General features: G+C 38.1%; 1 protein-coding gene across 6 annotated transcripts in view; it reads right to left on the reverse strand.

The window, feature by feature from the left end:
* The window catches only part of Lmpt (four and a half LIM domains protein limpet), a 113,467-nt gene that overhangs the window by 36,040 nt on the left and 60,370 nt on the right, over window positions 1-17,057 (reverse strand). For 5 of the 6 annotated variants that reach the window (XM_077418553.1, XM_077418550.1, XM_077418554.1 and 2 more), the window contains 3 exons: window positions 4,756-4,930; window positions 3,498-3,731; window positions 3,008-3,217 (listed from right to left, as the gene is read on the reverse strand). In XM_077418553.1, the coding sequence (XP_077274679.1) occupies window positions 3,008-3,217; window positions 3,498-3,731; window positions 4,756-4,930 (619 nt within the window). Of the gene's footprint in view, window positions 1-3,007; window positions 3,218-3,497; window positions 3,732-4,755; window positions 4,931-8,699; window positions 9,444-17,057 lie in introns of those variants that run through there. The other variant, XM_077418551.1, reaches the window with a different exon arrangement.

The raw sequence follows: 17,057 nt of genomic DNA on the forward strand, positions 1-17,057 counted from the left end.
TCTCTGTGTAAATTGTTTTGTATCCTTAGGCGCGTCGTAATTTTACGAGATGTTCGCGCGGGTGCGAGTGGGGGAGGGGGGGGCGGTGTACTTTGTTTTTTGGGGTAGTGTTTGCGTACTTTATTATCAGATATACAGATATAAATCGATATAGCGAGTGGGTCATTTCACCAGGCTCCTTACCATCCCGCCATGACTTTTACGCGACGACTTTTCTTTCCGATCGTTCGCGGTTGCGGACGATCTTGGCAGCCGACCCGTAAACACTTTTCCTCGAGCGATTATCGCGCAACCGTGTCTGACTACGCGCTGGCGCACTTCACTTACCGAAATCCAAAACCACCTTTCTCGCAGGCCGTGGTCGTCACGAAGGATTTCGTGTCAGGGAAAGACGCGGTCACTTTTTTTTGGTTTGTTAATCGGACGGAAAGAATAGAGATATCGCTTTTCTGTATGGATTTAAAAAGAAAGTATACGAATCTCCTACTACCGCAATAAGGATATTACGTCGATTGATTAGCGCGCTTTCGTCGTCTTTCGTTCCCTTCCTGAAACTCTCTGACTGGCTCTAATAAAAGACCCGAACGGGTCAGTCTCTGGATCCCATCGTGGGGTGGGAGCTTCGACAAGGAATCAAAATAGATTACCGGCCAACGAGGTTTCCAGTTGGATTAAAACCAACCTGAGGCAATAATTCTTAACGAAACAGCTGACACTTTTCGTAGGTGAATTCCGCAACCTCGCGAAGAATCTCGCGTTATATACGTATAATTCGACTTATGTATATGTAGGCCTACATTACATGGAATCACATGATATCGTAATTTTTTTTTTACTATATCGATTAATCTGAAATAAATTCGTAGTAATTCTCGATAAGTTTGAGAATAAAGTACTGATATATATCAATTTTATTCCGTAAGAAATCCCGAAAAATCCGCAAGAATTTTTATTTTAACAACAGATCTTTTTAAATCTTTAGTTCTGAAGTTGTTTCCGTTGAATTTCAATATTGATGCGTCAATAATCTTCGAATTTGAAGCATAAAACTATGAAATGACACAATAATTTTTGATCGATGTAAATAAGTTTATTATGATAAATTTAGTTTTTCAAAACTTGTAACGTTTCTAAATTGCAAAATATATTATTGTCAACTTCTCTGGCGTAATATTTCGTGTAAATTGTTATGATCCGCCAACTGTCTTGACAGATCACAATGAAAAACTGAGAATCTTGGCGCATAAATCGGCGGTTCGTGTTGTCGCAATATAATTTGCATTGCGCAGTTCCGAAAGTGACGAACGGCCGACTATGATGTTCCTCCGCTATCTTACTCGATCTCTATTTTCGTTCATCTAAATAAAGCCGAAAGTGGCCCAGTTTCTACGCAACAAGCGAAACAACGGCATGCAATCGCGCGACATTTAATATTATTCTTTAGATATTTTAAGAGAGGGCTAAAGTCCCTTTTATATTGTTACATTGCCAGTTTACGTAGTATTTCGCAACGTGCAAACAAAGACGACAAACGGAATTACATGTGTGTTGTAACGTATTAGAAAGCGCAGATAATTGAAAGGCTCACGCTAAAAGATTGAATTGCAATTGTATGTATTGCAAAATTCAAACACATGCCGATCAGCTATACCTCGCAAATGTATGTATGTAATATTGTAATGGAAAAGAAGATGCGCGTCTCTGTGAAAAACCAGTTAAAGCTTAAAGAAAAGATGCGTTCATTGAAAACCAAATTGCCGGGACGTATGACTTGAACGTCTACCTTGACGACAGCGCTTATATTTGGGTCACTTGAGATTTCAGGTTTTCTTAATGCAAAAGCAATGCCATCGGCGTAATAAACGTCTGGCGAAATGATGTACGGTATACGAGGTATAGCCTTACCGGCGTCGCGAGAATGCCTTAAATGGATTGGACGACTCCGTCGACATCCCGGGAAAGAGCGCATTCGAGTACAGATACGATCGGATTGCGCATAATCGATTCTGTGCAGTCTCTCGGTCTTAAATTGTAAACCCTGAAATACAGTGATTATGACCTTTTTCATTTTTTTTATCCTTCATATATTTACATTTCTTATTGTTTAGCGTTTTATACAATTTCGCTTTTATCGAGCATTTTACGGGCATTCGTACGATCGCCAATGCCAGTTTCACGGTTGCAGTTGCATTAAGTAGATACGTACCGTTGCCGGTAAGGCAGATGGCTGAGGATAAACTCGTTAACCACTGAGGTCTGACAATTACCTACCTCGACTACTGCGGCGGCTTTCCTTCGTTAACGCCCAACGATAATTCTGTTCTTAATAAATATTATCTACTATTGTTTTGTTTCATAAACAACGGATATTTTTTTAAAATAATGTTTTATCCATCCCAATGTCTCTGATTATTTTTACATCAACCATGGATTTATTTATGCAACTGTTATTGAAATAATTTTGAAACATCTTGATTCTAGTATGTTACAAAACTCAATTGAACTCGGTTTTTATTTGAGATTTTTATTTGATTTTTACTTGAACATGATACTTTTACTAGTGATTTTAAAATTATCTATTTGAATTTATATGGAAACATATCATGTAAACCATAAAAATCATCAAACATCAAATCAAGATATTTGCCATACAGAAATAATTGACATATCTCTTTTTCGAATTCTTAGTTTTATCATATTTTGATATGTTTGTGTAATTCATATTTTCTGTAATTCTTTCACTGACTAAAATTATAATGCAATATATATTTTTACATATATGATACCAATTTTTTTAATTCAAAGGAATTTGCAAATAAATATAAAGATATAAAGATCATCAAATTATAACGTTTCACATTATATAGCTAGACAAAGTACCACCATTTTTTTACGCGGTAACAATTTGCGAAACAATCAACCTGAATTCGGCAATGGTCGCCGTATTATTTCATGTAAAATATAAACGGCTCTCTTTTTCCGTGCGTATATAAATGTGGATACTCACCTCGTCACATGCTGCACATCTCGGTTTAAGTTGTTCCGCATAATGCCTCTCACAGAAAAGCATGTCGTCGTGCACGCAATAAGCGAGATCGACCAGGAGCTCTTTGCAATCCGTGCATCTGAAGCATGTCGGGTGATAGAGGAGAAAAAGTTTGCTGGCTGACACAGCGAGGCTGCCGTATTTCAGGGACGATTCGCACACGCCGCACTCCTGGAAGACAAAAGCCTGCATATTAGAAACTTTGCTGTTGACGCGGATTTGCGTTTGTTACTCTCAATATTGATTTCTTATGTCAAAGTTTCATTACCCAATCATTTTACGGAAAGATCTCATTTTGCGTTGTATAATTTTTATGAGAAATTCTTGTATTAAAAATTTTATATCATATAACAATTAATTTCTATGTGATATAAAATTTAGAATTGGTTTTATAAATTAATTTTCAGAATTTTTTTTATGCGTGGTGGTGAAAACTGAAAACTCTACTCACGAGATCTCTCTCGGGAACTTCCTGCACACTACCGATGTCCAGGGCGATCTCATTCCTGGCGGCCATGAAATCGTCAGCGCTGCTGGCATGTTTGGGATCCAAGTGGCGACAGTAAGCCCTTGCTAAATCCTGTTTAGGCAACTGGATCACTAATTGACGATCTCTGTGCCGTTCGCCGGGCGTGCCGAGTCTTGGTACAGCGATCTCCGGTAGCATTGAGAAATATTCTTCCACCTGCAAAAAATAATTTGTCAGTTTTAATTACATATATAAGCTGTAATCGTATCTTTACTTGTGAATGCTAATAAAATTTAGGTTGCAAATATATACAAACAAGTAATGTGATTTTTCTTTAAAATAACTACAGAATATAAGCTTCCAAAGAACATCGCTTATTTCAGCTTCTGTATAAAAATCACGATTTTTTTTCATAATATTGCTTTCAGCAAGATGTGCAAACGATCGCAAATATTACGAGCATCGAAAACATATCGTAAATGCATCACAGTGCCAATCGGCCGAAAGTGGCCCGGGCTCGTAAAAAAATAAGGAGCGTCCGTAATAAAGCACACCGGCGGTGATAAAGACCAGTTCTGAGCCGTAAAGCTTCGCGCCGGGATTTTTCGAAAAATATTGAAGGTTGGCGGCAGGCCAAGATTCTCGTCGGCCGTCAAACGTCTCGCACGTCTATTTCGCTATGCACGCTTCGCTCCTACCTTTCCTCCGCCCACAACCACCCGTTATTATCCCATTCGCTTCGCGATATAAACCGCAAACGGCCGTTTAGGGAAACCACCTTTGTCAGCTGTGCGAGCACTGCGAGTTCTGTCTGTATACGTGAACGGTGATAGACGCGTTTCGTGACATCCAAAGATTAGAATTGCGATAGATAAAATTGTGTTAAATTAGAAAATGAAAAATAATAATGTTTTATTAAAAAATAAGATAAATGTTTTGTGCTGAGAACGTTGAACGGAATTGAAATCGAAGAACCTTCAAAGAATGTTGTAAAAATTATTTATAATTTAATGGCAAAAAAGGGAGAGAGAGAAGAGAGGCGCGATTTATAATATTTTCTACAATATTTAATACACAGACACGGATAATGAAATATTCTTTACTTTCTATACATAGCGATCTGTTGATATTTCTTCATCTACATGTACATATAACTCGTACATAATTTCTATAAATTATACTTTTAATATTCGTTTTTACAAAATATACAAAAATATAAAGAACAAGGAAAAAAGCTGACCTTGTGCGATGGAAGTCCAGGTGGTGCCCAAGCGAGGCCTCTTTCTCTCGGGTCCACGCCGATGGGCCCGTTCGATTCGTCGCCTTTAAGTCCCAATCGGGATCTGACGGACACCCATTCTTCGTGGCAGACATCGTGGGCCTCGCGGGGACACTTGCAGCTAGTGCAGTTCTTTCTGAAAGAAAAACATATTGTTGTTAAGTATCAGTTCCTCAGCATGCGCAACGAAATCTTTTCCATTATCCGGACACTTTATGGCGGGCCGATTTTAATTACAGAATGATAAAGATTATTATATGTAAGATCTCGCGACTCAATTAAAGTCTTTCGATTAAATCTTTTTCGTCCAAGAAAAGAGGTCCTCTGATAAATATTTGCTGCGTGTTCGTTGTTCATTAACTCTAGACCCTGGGGCGCTGTGATGAGGTATCCAATAAACTTTTATTACCTTTACATGTCATGCTCGTGCGTCGATAATCACATAATTAGGCCGAATGCCAACAATATTTGGGGAAATTTGGGTTATATTTTCTCTTTAATCCTACAATAACGCTGTTATTTGTCATTGCTGCGTTAAACTTTCGCCTATAGCTTTGCGATAATTATTTACTAATTACTGTTTTACCACATCGTAAAGCTAAACATCACTGTTGGCGTTAGTTAATTAAATTGAATCAAACATTGATTAAGTGGGATGTTAATCAAGTAAGACGCGTTGCAAAAAGGTGCGAGGACAATATAAATGTCGCTATCGTTGCACAAAAAAATTACGAGAATACAAAAAGATAGACTCCAAGACCGAAAATAGTTTTGAATAAACGTTAAAGAAAGAATTATTACCGTATTGCAAATATATAAATACATGAAGAACGCGTCGCAGAGCTATTTGCATAATTCTGCATTTGTATCTCATTCGCAGCAACGCCGATAGATCGGCGAATAGTCTTGCGACAGACGCGCGACCGATTAGCATAAGTAATACATAATATTTGTAGCGAGGTGTGCGAAAGATATCAATAACCATATGTTCGTGACGCGTGGGTGCGACAGGAAATTTTTACTGGTGAAAAGAGCGCGCGAGAGGCCGCGAATCGATACCAGCACTACCGTATCGAACGGCGATCGCATAATCAAGGGGATGCATTTGCGCCGGACGTTTATCGCGGCTTTACCGCACCCTTCCGGACGTGTCGGGCCCAAGGTCGTCGAGACCCTTGCCGCTAATGCCAGGGAGACCTTCTCTCGCAGCTATATCTAAGCCCCTTGTACACGATAACAGCTGGATAAGGACTCGATTATCGCGTTGGTAGGAATTTATTCTTTTCCTTTTTTTATCCATGCTTCTTGTCTTTATTTTAAGACCCATTTGCACAAGAAAAACGAACATCCGTTGCAAATTAATATTTTTATTATTTGACAGTAATTTATTTTTTGCTTTACTTATTTAAAATATAAATTCTTACTCTTATTGTTAGTTTTTATCGCAATTATATCCATCTTAACAGAATTATTTTTTCACTTTGAATGCATGACATTTTTTTCCCTATGTATACATACATTGTTACTTAAATTGTAAATAAAATTTATATATAAGTTATTAATAAGCAATAAAATTTCATTTTTGTTTGATTTCTTTTTAATTTAATTGAATATTTTGTGTATAACAAATTATATAATTTTTATATTATATATAATTTCCAATTATGCATTATAGAATAGTACAAAATTCTGCAAAGTTTTAATTACATTTAATATTTTAATGCATATTTTCAATAAATGTTTACTTTATAAAAAATATTATTATATGGTAACAAGAGTAATTTATTTTATACAGAGAATAATAAATTCTTTTTCAATCCTATTTTGGCTTCCTGTTTTATAATATCTAAAGTTTTAGAATCGATGAAGGATAAAGTTTGTTATACAAAAATGCAAGATGTCAAGGACGATTACTTCTTCTTGTCGTGCGAAGCGTCTCCGGGGGCGTATCATCGGCGATTTCCGTAATGTCACGTTGATAATGTCAGTCGTACAATTATCTTATTTGCCAGCGAGCCATAATTCGCGGTTTTACGAGGAATCTTGCGCTATAAAAAAAATCCTCGTAGATCCTGGAAAGCGTTCGTTCGTCCCTTTCTCCGATGCTCTCGTTACAGCCAGACTTAATCTTATGCCTTGTCGAATGCGATATTTTACGCGAGGTTGGGTGCAAATTAATGTTGACGCCTCGTTAATTCGGCGGACGTGTTACGTTATACTTGCACGTGGATCGTAATTCACTCGAACGTAAGTAACTCACATCGACGATCGCCGCGCGCGTATACATTGCACTTACCGCCGTCATACGGATTGCAAACATAACATTCGAAATTCCTTTTTTATTTTTAACTCTTACCTAATTATGACAAAAAAGACTGACACGCTCAGTGAGTCATGGATATGAGCAAAAAGATACATATATTAAATGTATCTTTTACGCGAAACGTGCTACTAAATTTACATATAAAATGTATCTTTTGCACGAAACATATCGCTGAATTTATGACACCTATTTTTTATCATCTTCTATTTTTAAAGATCATAAATTTGACAACAAATTTTGGCAGACATTAATTATACCTTAACTTTTTTTCGCAAGAATTCACGCGAAATTACTTCTTGCACATCATTTTTAGAAATTCATTATTTGCATATGGCATTCATTAATTGATAATATGCTTGATAATATATCTTCATCCATGTATCCGGTTTACTTTATGATTCGATAATCGAGACTTAAGAACATCAAAGAGGAATTTTATTTTATTTCGGTGTCATATCAGATATCGATATGGCAAATTAATTTTACAAGTGGGAGGCGTGACGCGCGGAATAGCACGGTAAATTCTAAGAGAGAGAGATCCTTCTTTTTTCACAGAGGCGTAAGACATGTCGAGAACGCGCAAAGAAGAAAAAGTGCAAAAGTCGAGTGGAGAAACGCGACGTGCCGTGTCGTCGACTTATATTAACACGACAAGCAAAAAGAAAAACGGACAGACGAAAAACATCTCTCGTGTTATAAGGATTGGATTGTAATTAATACTGTTAGATATATTAGAGGAAAAAAATTATTTCTGTAATTCTGTTAGTCAAAGAATCATAAGATGATAGATCCTTTGCATCTTATGTAATAAGAAAACATAACGATAAGAAGAAGCAAGAGAGGCTGCGTGCTTAATAATATCTGGTTCGCAAGCAAACGTGGCAGCGCCAGCGTGCAAAAATCAACTTCATTAACCTACAAACGTAGTCCAACATAAATCATTCGGTCGGGTTTGGCTTGGCGCTGCTTGCCCGTCGTTTTCCATCGTAAAGCACTGGAGAAACTGTTAGAAGCTTTCACCTAATAGATACTAACGGCAGCTAATTGCGTTCGCGCTATGTTCACTGGACGTTAGCGATCTCCTAAAACCCGATTGATAGATGGACCGCGTAATCTTTCGTAGACAAATCCGGTCAACAATTCCGAGTCAGTGGAATCAAAAGCTTGACTTGATTGAAATTCTCTTCCAAAAAAGCACTTTTATTCTTTCTCTACAAATTATTGGGAAAAAAAATATTTATTCACAGAATTTATTAGAAGAATTTTCAAGCTATAGTTACAAATGTTACGTTTGAGTTTATAATTTCGTATCAACAAATTGATTTTTTTATTCTGACTGTATGATTTTACGTTAAATAATTTGATGATAGAAAAATTGAAGTTTTCCGAACTTTACAATGCGTAATATTTTTCTGATAATTGCTTTTTAAATGGAATCTAAAATCCAATATACGTTATGAACAAGATATTAAAAAGGTCTTTCGATTATATATTAATAACATGATCTAAATTCACAAGTGTGCATTCATTTTTATTCGTACGAGCCACATTTATCAAGTCATCAACCGCCACATGCAATTACCTAACGATCAGCTCAAACAGCTCGAACTGGTCGAACACCTTGCAGTAGAGATGCAGCACTCGGACGCAGGCCCACTTCATGCCGGGCCACGGCGCCAGGCTGAGATCCAGGCCGTCCTCGAGAGGACATTTGCCGATCGCCATACTCCGTCGGAGCTCCGCGCCGGTGATGGTCGGATATCGGTTCTTCCGGTCCAGCATCGGGTTCCGTCTGCGCGCCTGTAGCGGTTCCGCGGAATTGGGGATAAGGCCCCGTTTGATCTCCGCGCCGGACAGAGTTGGGTAACGGTCCCGCCGTTCCAACGACGAGGTCTTCCTGTAGAAGTCCTTCTCCGGAACGGACGGACACCTGGTGCGCATCGCGGTGGACTCGAGAACAGGCGGGCTCATGGGTCGCTTCTTCGGCTCCGGTATACGGACGCGAACGCCTTGCGGCTCGGCGCCGGGCGTCGGGACGCACGACACCCGCACCTCCATCTTCGGCCCTTCCTGGCTCCCGGGCCCCTTCGGGCTCATCCTCGTCGGGCCCGAGGTCGGCCCCGAAAGTAAGGTCGGCGTCGTGTGACGCCTCTGTAGTCGCTCGTTCAGGGTGCCGAATCGGTAATCGGCGTCATGGTTCCTTCTTCGTCGCTTTCATTTTATTCATTGTCGTTTTCGAAGATCTTAACTTTTTTCGAAACTGTGTTCATCTCGGTTAATAAATTTACATTAGCCCCGAAATAAGCGAGATAGTTCACAACAGTACAAAGGGTGTTGTTTAAAGATACTTTTCTAAGGTAACATATGGTTATTCTTATTCAATGTTTTAATTAAGAGTTTTTATAGTCACCGAAATGGATGTCTATTATTGAAATTATAGCGATATTCACTTGTGAAGAAAACTTATAGCTTGAGGATAGAAGAATTTCTCCATTAATCCTGAACTTGGCAATATGTCCTATAAGAAATAAACTCGTATTCTACAAAATTTATTATTTTTAAGGGTTTACACAGTTGTAACATATTTAGAAGTTTGTTGTAATAATGCCTCTCGGAAGCTATGTTGTATATATAATTTTCCAAATTTTTTTAAAAAAGATAATATAAAATGTAAAATAAAATGCACGTTTTTGTGTTTTAAATAATAAATATAAAATATTGAGAAATTTAATTAGTCTGTATATTAGTGCATGGATAAAGAAAATAGACGTATTATATCTTCTAAAAATATTTTTTGATTAAAAACTAAATATTGAAAATTACAGACAAATTGAGGATTACAAGAATAAATATTACACATGCAAACGTTGCAAATTATTTATGAAAGTAGAATGAAAAATGCAAATGAGAGAGTGTGGCCGCATTATCTGGATACAGAATACATCGTAAACTGGGAATACTCAGGTCGTGAGCATATACCGTGATCACATCAATTCCGCGCGAGATAATCTGGTTTATCTCTTGGCGTTAAACGAGACGCATGTGGACATCCATAACGCAAACACCGTGTCGGCGTCATACATCGTGAGCGTAGTTTATAATTTAGGCAAATCGATATTCACGGTTTATTTTACGATCGCGGCGGCGAGTGGGTGCCGCGGCTGTCTTCGCGAAAATAATTGCAGCGCGCCGCTATGCGCACGTGTCATGTGCCGGGGATGCACGGCGGACGAACGTAACGCGGGCGCTAGCTCGCACGCGCGGCCACGCACATACATATCGTTGAATTTATTTTCATTGCGGAAATCGCCGCGATTCACAGTCGCGTCCGGTTATTTATAGTGAGAAAAGATCGTCGGCCCCTCGTCCCGCCCGAACGCGCAGCGAAAAAGGATCCGGAGGAGCAGAGATCGAATCGCCCTCGACATCAAAGACGTACATCGTCAGTCATGAGACTGACTGCCGGCTGCCGGCCCAGTTAATAACTGGCCATTTATTTGACGTTTCGAGGGTAGCCTTGTTTGATCGGTTTCATCCTTTCGCCCTTTCTCTTTTCTCTCTCTTTTTCCGACTTTTTATCTAACCGCGACACATGCATCTCTGATAAAATCAACCTGGTTGAGTACGTTGAATTACATCATGCATGAGTAATGACTGGATAGTACGAAATTTTGACAAATAAATCTGATTATTTTATTTTTTTTCCAGTTTTGAATCTGATATTTTTAAATAATTTGTGATTAATTTTGTTGTTATTTAATGCTTTATATGGCTTTTCAAATATTCGTAATTAACTTTTTTATCCAATCACTGATGAATATTTGTTAAAGCAATTACATATATAATAGGAATTGATTTGTCCAACATTATCTATTTTTTTTTACTTCTTTTTTTCAAGCTATCTTTAAAAGTATTTTATTACTCGTCAAGCAAGTGTATGTTGCTATCCAGCTATGCATCAAATACTAACGTCAGATGACTTCGAGTAATTTTGAAAAAACGCAAGCGTCAGCTCGTAAAGCTAATCTTTCGATCGATACGCACAATCGACTTGCCAAGATGGGTTTTGAGGAACGCGTTCACGATCATACGTGGTTTCTCATGTATGCGTTAAGCGAATAACATCGAAGTGCCGTATGCTGTCCGGCCAGTAGATTATCTCGATAAGTCTGACAGTGAAGATAGCGGAACGCGATCGACTTCTCGTATCGTCTGACTTTGGTTCGTCCGAAAGAAAACGGCAAAATTTTTAGACTCTACTAACGAAATTTCTTCGAACGTAAGAATATATCGATGTATCTTTATGATTCTACATTAAATTAAAATCAATGTAATAAATTATCATAATTTTTCAGTCACTAGAAATGATAGATAATATTCTACTCCAGTTATAACTTCCAGTTATACCTTCTTAAATTATGTCTTCCAAATTTTCATAAAATATCAATTCTAATATTTATAAATATTCAATATAAAATGTTTGAATAGATTCAAATTAATATTATATCTTAAAATAAAAATGTAAATATTCAATATTCGCTTGTTTCTGGAAATTAATTAAAGTGAAAAAAGTTAACCTCTACTTTCTCCAAAAGTTTATACAAAAAAGAATTTGCACGATTAGATGATATATGTTAACAACGACGTGTGGCATTTCGATGATTCGAATCGCAGAAAGGCGATGAAAAGAATGCGGGCTCCTCGATGTTGACATTTTTCACGTGATTCGTGGAAATGCATTAACTTCGAATTGCTATTTTTGCACAATTCTGTTGTACGCGCTGAATAAAACATGCCGGCCGGCCCCGGCGATGAGAACTGTATAAAGGGGATTGACGTAAGTCAAGAGAAGGCGGTAACTCTACGAGGCACGCATCGACTGAATTAATGGATTACTATAATCAAGAGCAATGACGTTTATTTAATAGGGCACGTACGCTTTTCCACCGCGGAAACGGCTTTATCTGGAAAATAGCTATTTCTCCCGCAAGGTGAATCATCGCGGTAGAGAGGGTGCCCGTTATAGTCAGTCACAGATTCGCTCTGCCAAGAGGGGAATCTAAAACTAGGACTCCCGGCGCATCTTGACACATATGTGTGGAACAATAAACGTCATTATGATCATCTGCGAAATGCAGCACGTATCGCAAAAGTCACGCGAAAACATCTCGAAAAAAGGATTGCATCTTTTATTTTTCGTAAATAAAAATTAAGCTTATGTACAAAATATACTTAACCACGCATAGAGAAATAAATTAACGTAGAGTTATAATAAAAAGAGACTTTAAGGCGGATAAAGAAGAAAGAGAAATTCTCACGCGCTATGATAATTCCATTATTGTAATCTACGAAGATATTTTTAAGTATTTCTCATAGGTCGCGCAAGTTCATAGATCGCGCGATGTGGGTAGCAGTATGTAAATCGCTCGGTTAAACTACTGACAGGTGTCACGCGGAAGAAGGCGCCCGGAAGCTTTTCGACTTAGCACAACATCGCTCCGACAAGTCAACCGAGAATCGGAGGCTGCGCGCGGCTAATAGCTATTAATTAGATAAATGCACGCTATATATATAAGCGCCAGTAATAGTCCTCGTCGGAAATAGACGCAATAACGCACGATAAAACGCAGCTTCTCGCGTCTCGCACGAAATATCTCGGGTGTTTCTCGTAAGATGAAACGGGGAAAGTCGCGCTGTCTGACTAAGCGCGTCTTTCCTCACCACTACTCCTTACTACAAATATACTACGAATAGAATAAACTGGCCGAGTAATCAAGATAATCGTGACGATGAGATAAATGTGACGCTAAACATGACGCTGTTTTACCTTCTGACAATTATTTATAATGTTATAGTGACAATGGCCTCTCAGGATGTATGAGAATTAAATAGAAGAAAATGCATTCTGTATCCAATAACGAGTTGAGAACAAAAATTTTTTCGTTCAGTACGATTTCTTCAAACCTTTCCTATTTATCGAAATAAATCCCAAGTGATTCAAAAATATTAAATTCTTTAAATCAATAAGCATATCGGAGCAGAGTCGTCGCAAGTCATATACTTATGATTCGAGCTCGTGAAAACGTATACGTGCACTACTATTAATTCGCTCAGACGTCTTTCAAGATGCAATTATACCGCGGAATATAAATACAATGCAGTCTCTGCTATTAAATTTTCCAACTAGCTGCCACTATATACATCTCTATAGATCCCGACGCGAACGGAAAACCAAATGTCACTGTCATTTTTCCCGGAATCATCGATCAATAAAATCTTTTTCCAACATCGAATCTAGACTGATGTTTAGGCTGGACGCGAAGAGACACAAACGAAACTATGCCACACGCGTCACGTAAGAGTGCATCCGCAAGAGGAGCGTGCTTCAAACTGGCGCCATGCGGTTCGACGACGACGACGTCGGTAGGTGTGTACCTATATAGTTAATACCGGGTGACCGCGAGAAACAGCCGTCACGATGATGGCGCAAGCGCGACTACGATCGCGTTCGTCGCTCGTAGTTGAAAGCTCGGCCAAAGCTCCCACCTTAGGTGCCTTAGGTTCGCGCGAGCTACAAGGTAGCTTGCAAGCCTCGATCTCGGGCGTTCCCGATGGGCTCCGGAACATTTGGCGCAAATGAGACTCGTCTGCCTGATGCGACGACGCGTCAAGCAGAAAGGAATCTCATGAGATGACGATGCAACTGTTGCATTATGCGTCCTTCCCTTCCGGAAACGTCCGGCTTTTCTCTGATCTGCCTCGGATAACTCAGTGAATTCAGTACGTGAATGCTCAATGCATAATGCAATGAATAAATTGAAAGCATTTGAAAAAGTTATTTCGGTCTGTTTTCTTTCTGATCGTTGAGAAGTAATTGTATCTATTCCGAAAAAGATATTGGTTTGTAAATTATTAGGATTATTCTTTTGGTGAAACGAAGTCTCGCTGTCGTAAGATCCACAGAATCGTACATACAAATGGCTTATCATTTTAATCGCGACTCTCTCTTTTCTTTCTTCTAGATGATTTTTGAATATTTGTTTTACCAATCGCATGATCTATTCAGTTACAGATGTTATACATAATTAATTGATTATTAATATTGTAAATTCATCGTTTACTATTCGAAAAATTCTGCATCTGCAGATGAAGAAAGATGATTTGTATTCTTGATTCTAACAAGGATCACGTTGCAAGACCGGCGTTTAGCGCCAATCCAACCATCAGTGTTGAGGCATGTAAGTTGCCATGTAAAATGACACTGGCATTTCGCTTCGCTCGTTAAAGAAGACGCGCGTTCGATTTGTGCGCTCGCCAGACCCAACGTGAATATCCAGTACGTCCAATGACACGAAATTTCATATTGCGCATACATATCGCGAACAGAAAAATCACTTCTTCACTATTTAGATTTTCGTTATTTGCTTAATAAGTATTGCTAGTGTTGGACGTATATCTAAGGACGTATATCTCACTTACATGCGAAATATATAATTTCTGCGTTGCTTCGCGTGTGCGAAGTACGTTACAACTGGTATTTAACTTCAAATCGCTGCTCATCGTTATTCCTGAAGGAAGGATGATATTTCGCGATTGGGATGATACTTCGCACTTGCAGAAAAATAAAGCGACTCCTTTACGGCAGAAAGCAGTAAGATGACTGCAAAAACTATGGTATCATCATCCCCATGCTGATGTTCGCCGTTATTTGCGCGATTCCGAGCCAGTGGCCGATCGCTTTAACGCTCCCCAGTAACTTTAATTACCGTCGTTTTGCTAACTCGCCGCAGATCGTTTTACACGCCGGAGAAAGATCGCGATGTCCGATGCGTTTCTCGCCGCCGCCGCCGCCGCCGCCGCCACCACTTTAATATCGTAAAGGATTTTATTATCTTTAAACAGCGCGTAAAAGTCCTAGCGTACTCTCGACGAAGAAACGTGCATCGTCATGTTCTGCCAAGGGTAAATTGGTTAAGAAATTACTAAAAAGGAAAATTTGTATATAGTTTCTTATCTGGTGGACATGTTTCACGAAAGAAAAGATTATAAGAGAGGAAAAAAAAGGATAAGAATAAGATTAAATAAAATTAAATTTTTATAAGCTCACTTTCTCCCTTCAAATATATGTGTGTGTGTGTGTGTATATGTTTTTACTTGTAACAACAAATATATGTATATAGAAATTGTAAATCAATGTCTATTGAATAGAAATTATGTAAAAATGTGAGGATTGTGAGTCACAAATGTTTCTTCAAGAAAGAAAAAGAAATAAAGCACGAATATGCAAATTTCATATAAATATCTTCATATTTAAAGACAGTATGACAGTGAATATACAATGAGAATGACCTCAAATATATCATTTCAAATTAGTCTTATACAAAATATAAATTCTTAAATAACACACTTTACTTATACATATGTCCGCGGCGTGCCTCCCTTCTTCATTTGGTTCGCTTCTTTTTTTAGAGCAATTCTCGTGACTTAATATAATAGCTTTCTTTCTTCTTCTTTCGCAATCCTCGTCTCAGCGGGGGTTTCCTCGGTCTTATTGACCAGCTTGTCTCTGCGTTTGGCTGCGATAAAATTTACCGATGGGCAACCGCGTGATACTGCGGATTGCTTGAAACGCAGGATGTAACGCGAAGAAATGCGTGAAAGGTTAGTCGTTATACTAATGAAGACTACGAGGGACATCCAGAAAATTTGATTGGCAAATATTCGTTAATAAGTGTGCGCGCACGTAATTATCGCAATAAGTGCATAGACTAGCCGTAGGTGGACGCGAGCATCAAAATTGACTCATTATAGCTACTTCAAAAATAATCTCGTGAGTTTAAGATTATTATCGTCCTGTTATAAGAACATTTGTTAATGTCAAATATTTTTTATGTTGTGTGTGTATATATATATGTAGGTCCAGAGGTATGTTCCGGGACTGTTTACGTTTTTTGAAATGTACAGTCCTGGAATATAACGCATATATATGTAATCAGATTCAAAAAACTGTCCCGAAAAATGCCGTAGGACATCAATTTTTTCCAGGACAGTCCTGGAAACTGCCAAATGTCCCGGAATATACCGATATCAAAAATAAAAGTCCCGGAACATACTTCCAGACCTACATATATATATATATATATATATATATATATATATATTCAAAAATTTGCGTCATATTCGTCGGGAAGACACCGTCCGAGCATTTAATTCGTTCGGGTTTACGTAACGGAACTTTGATGAGTAACTCGGTGCGAACGCATTAACTATCCCGCCAAGCTCGATGCGGCGGCGTAGCTGCGTAGTTCCGTCGCACAAGCCCGTGACATAACTTGACAAGGTTTTGGCAGACCCGCCTTTACGGCCAATGAAGGTTCTTTCTCTTTCTCTCTTACTCTCGAGGTGGGATGTAAACGCGACGTATCTTTTTTGGACTTGGTCGATAATATATAAGCCTTACAAGACACATGACATGGCACGCCAGTAATCTCAGTATTCTCAATAGGTACAAACAATGATTAACAGAGCAGCATTAACAACTAAATTACAATAATCGGTCTTTATTTTTCAAGAGCGTGGTTATATTTTCTTTCTATATATAAATTCTATTTCATATTTTTTTTTTGCAATTATCTTGAATATGCAAGTGTGTTTCTTACTTTTTATTAATTTGTATAGTCTTTTTACATCTTTTCAGATAAGATATTATTTATAAAAGCAAGTATTTTTGTGTAACGATATTTTGTTATACCAAGTATTTATTTTATTCTAAATTATGAAATGGTAACAGTTAATTACGATTTAGTAATTAATATAATAAGCTAATAATATTATTTAAAAGAAACGATATATAAATCCATAGACTGTTTCGGAAACTATGTACGTTATATTGAAACACAAACAAAAATCTAGAAATCACGTTAGCTTGTTAATTATATGT

The sequence above is a fragment of the Temnothorax americanus genome, unplaced genomic scaffold (genome assembly GCF_048541705.1).
Source record: "Temnothorax americanus isolate GAGA-0224 unplaced genomic scaffold, ASM4854170v1 Scaffold5, whole genome shotgun sequence".
Classification (NCBI taxonomy): Eukaryota; Metazoa; Arthropoda; class Insecta; order Hymenoptera; family Formicidae; genus Temnothorax; species Temnothorax americanus.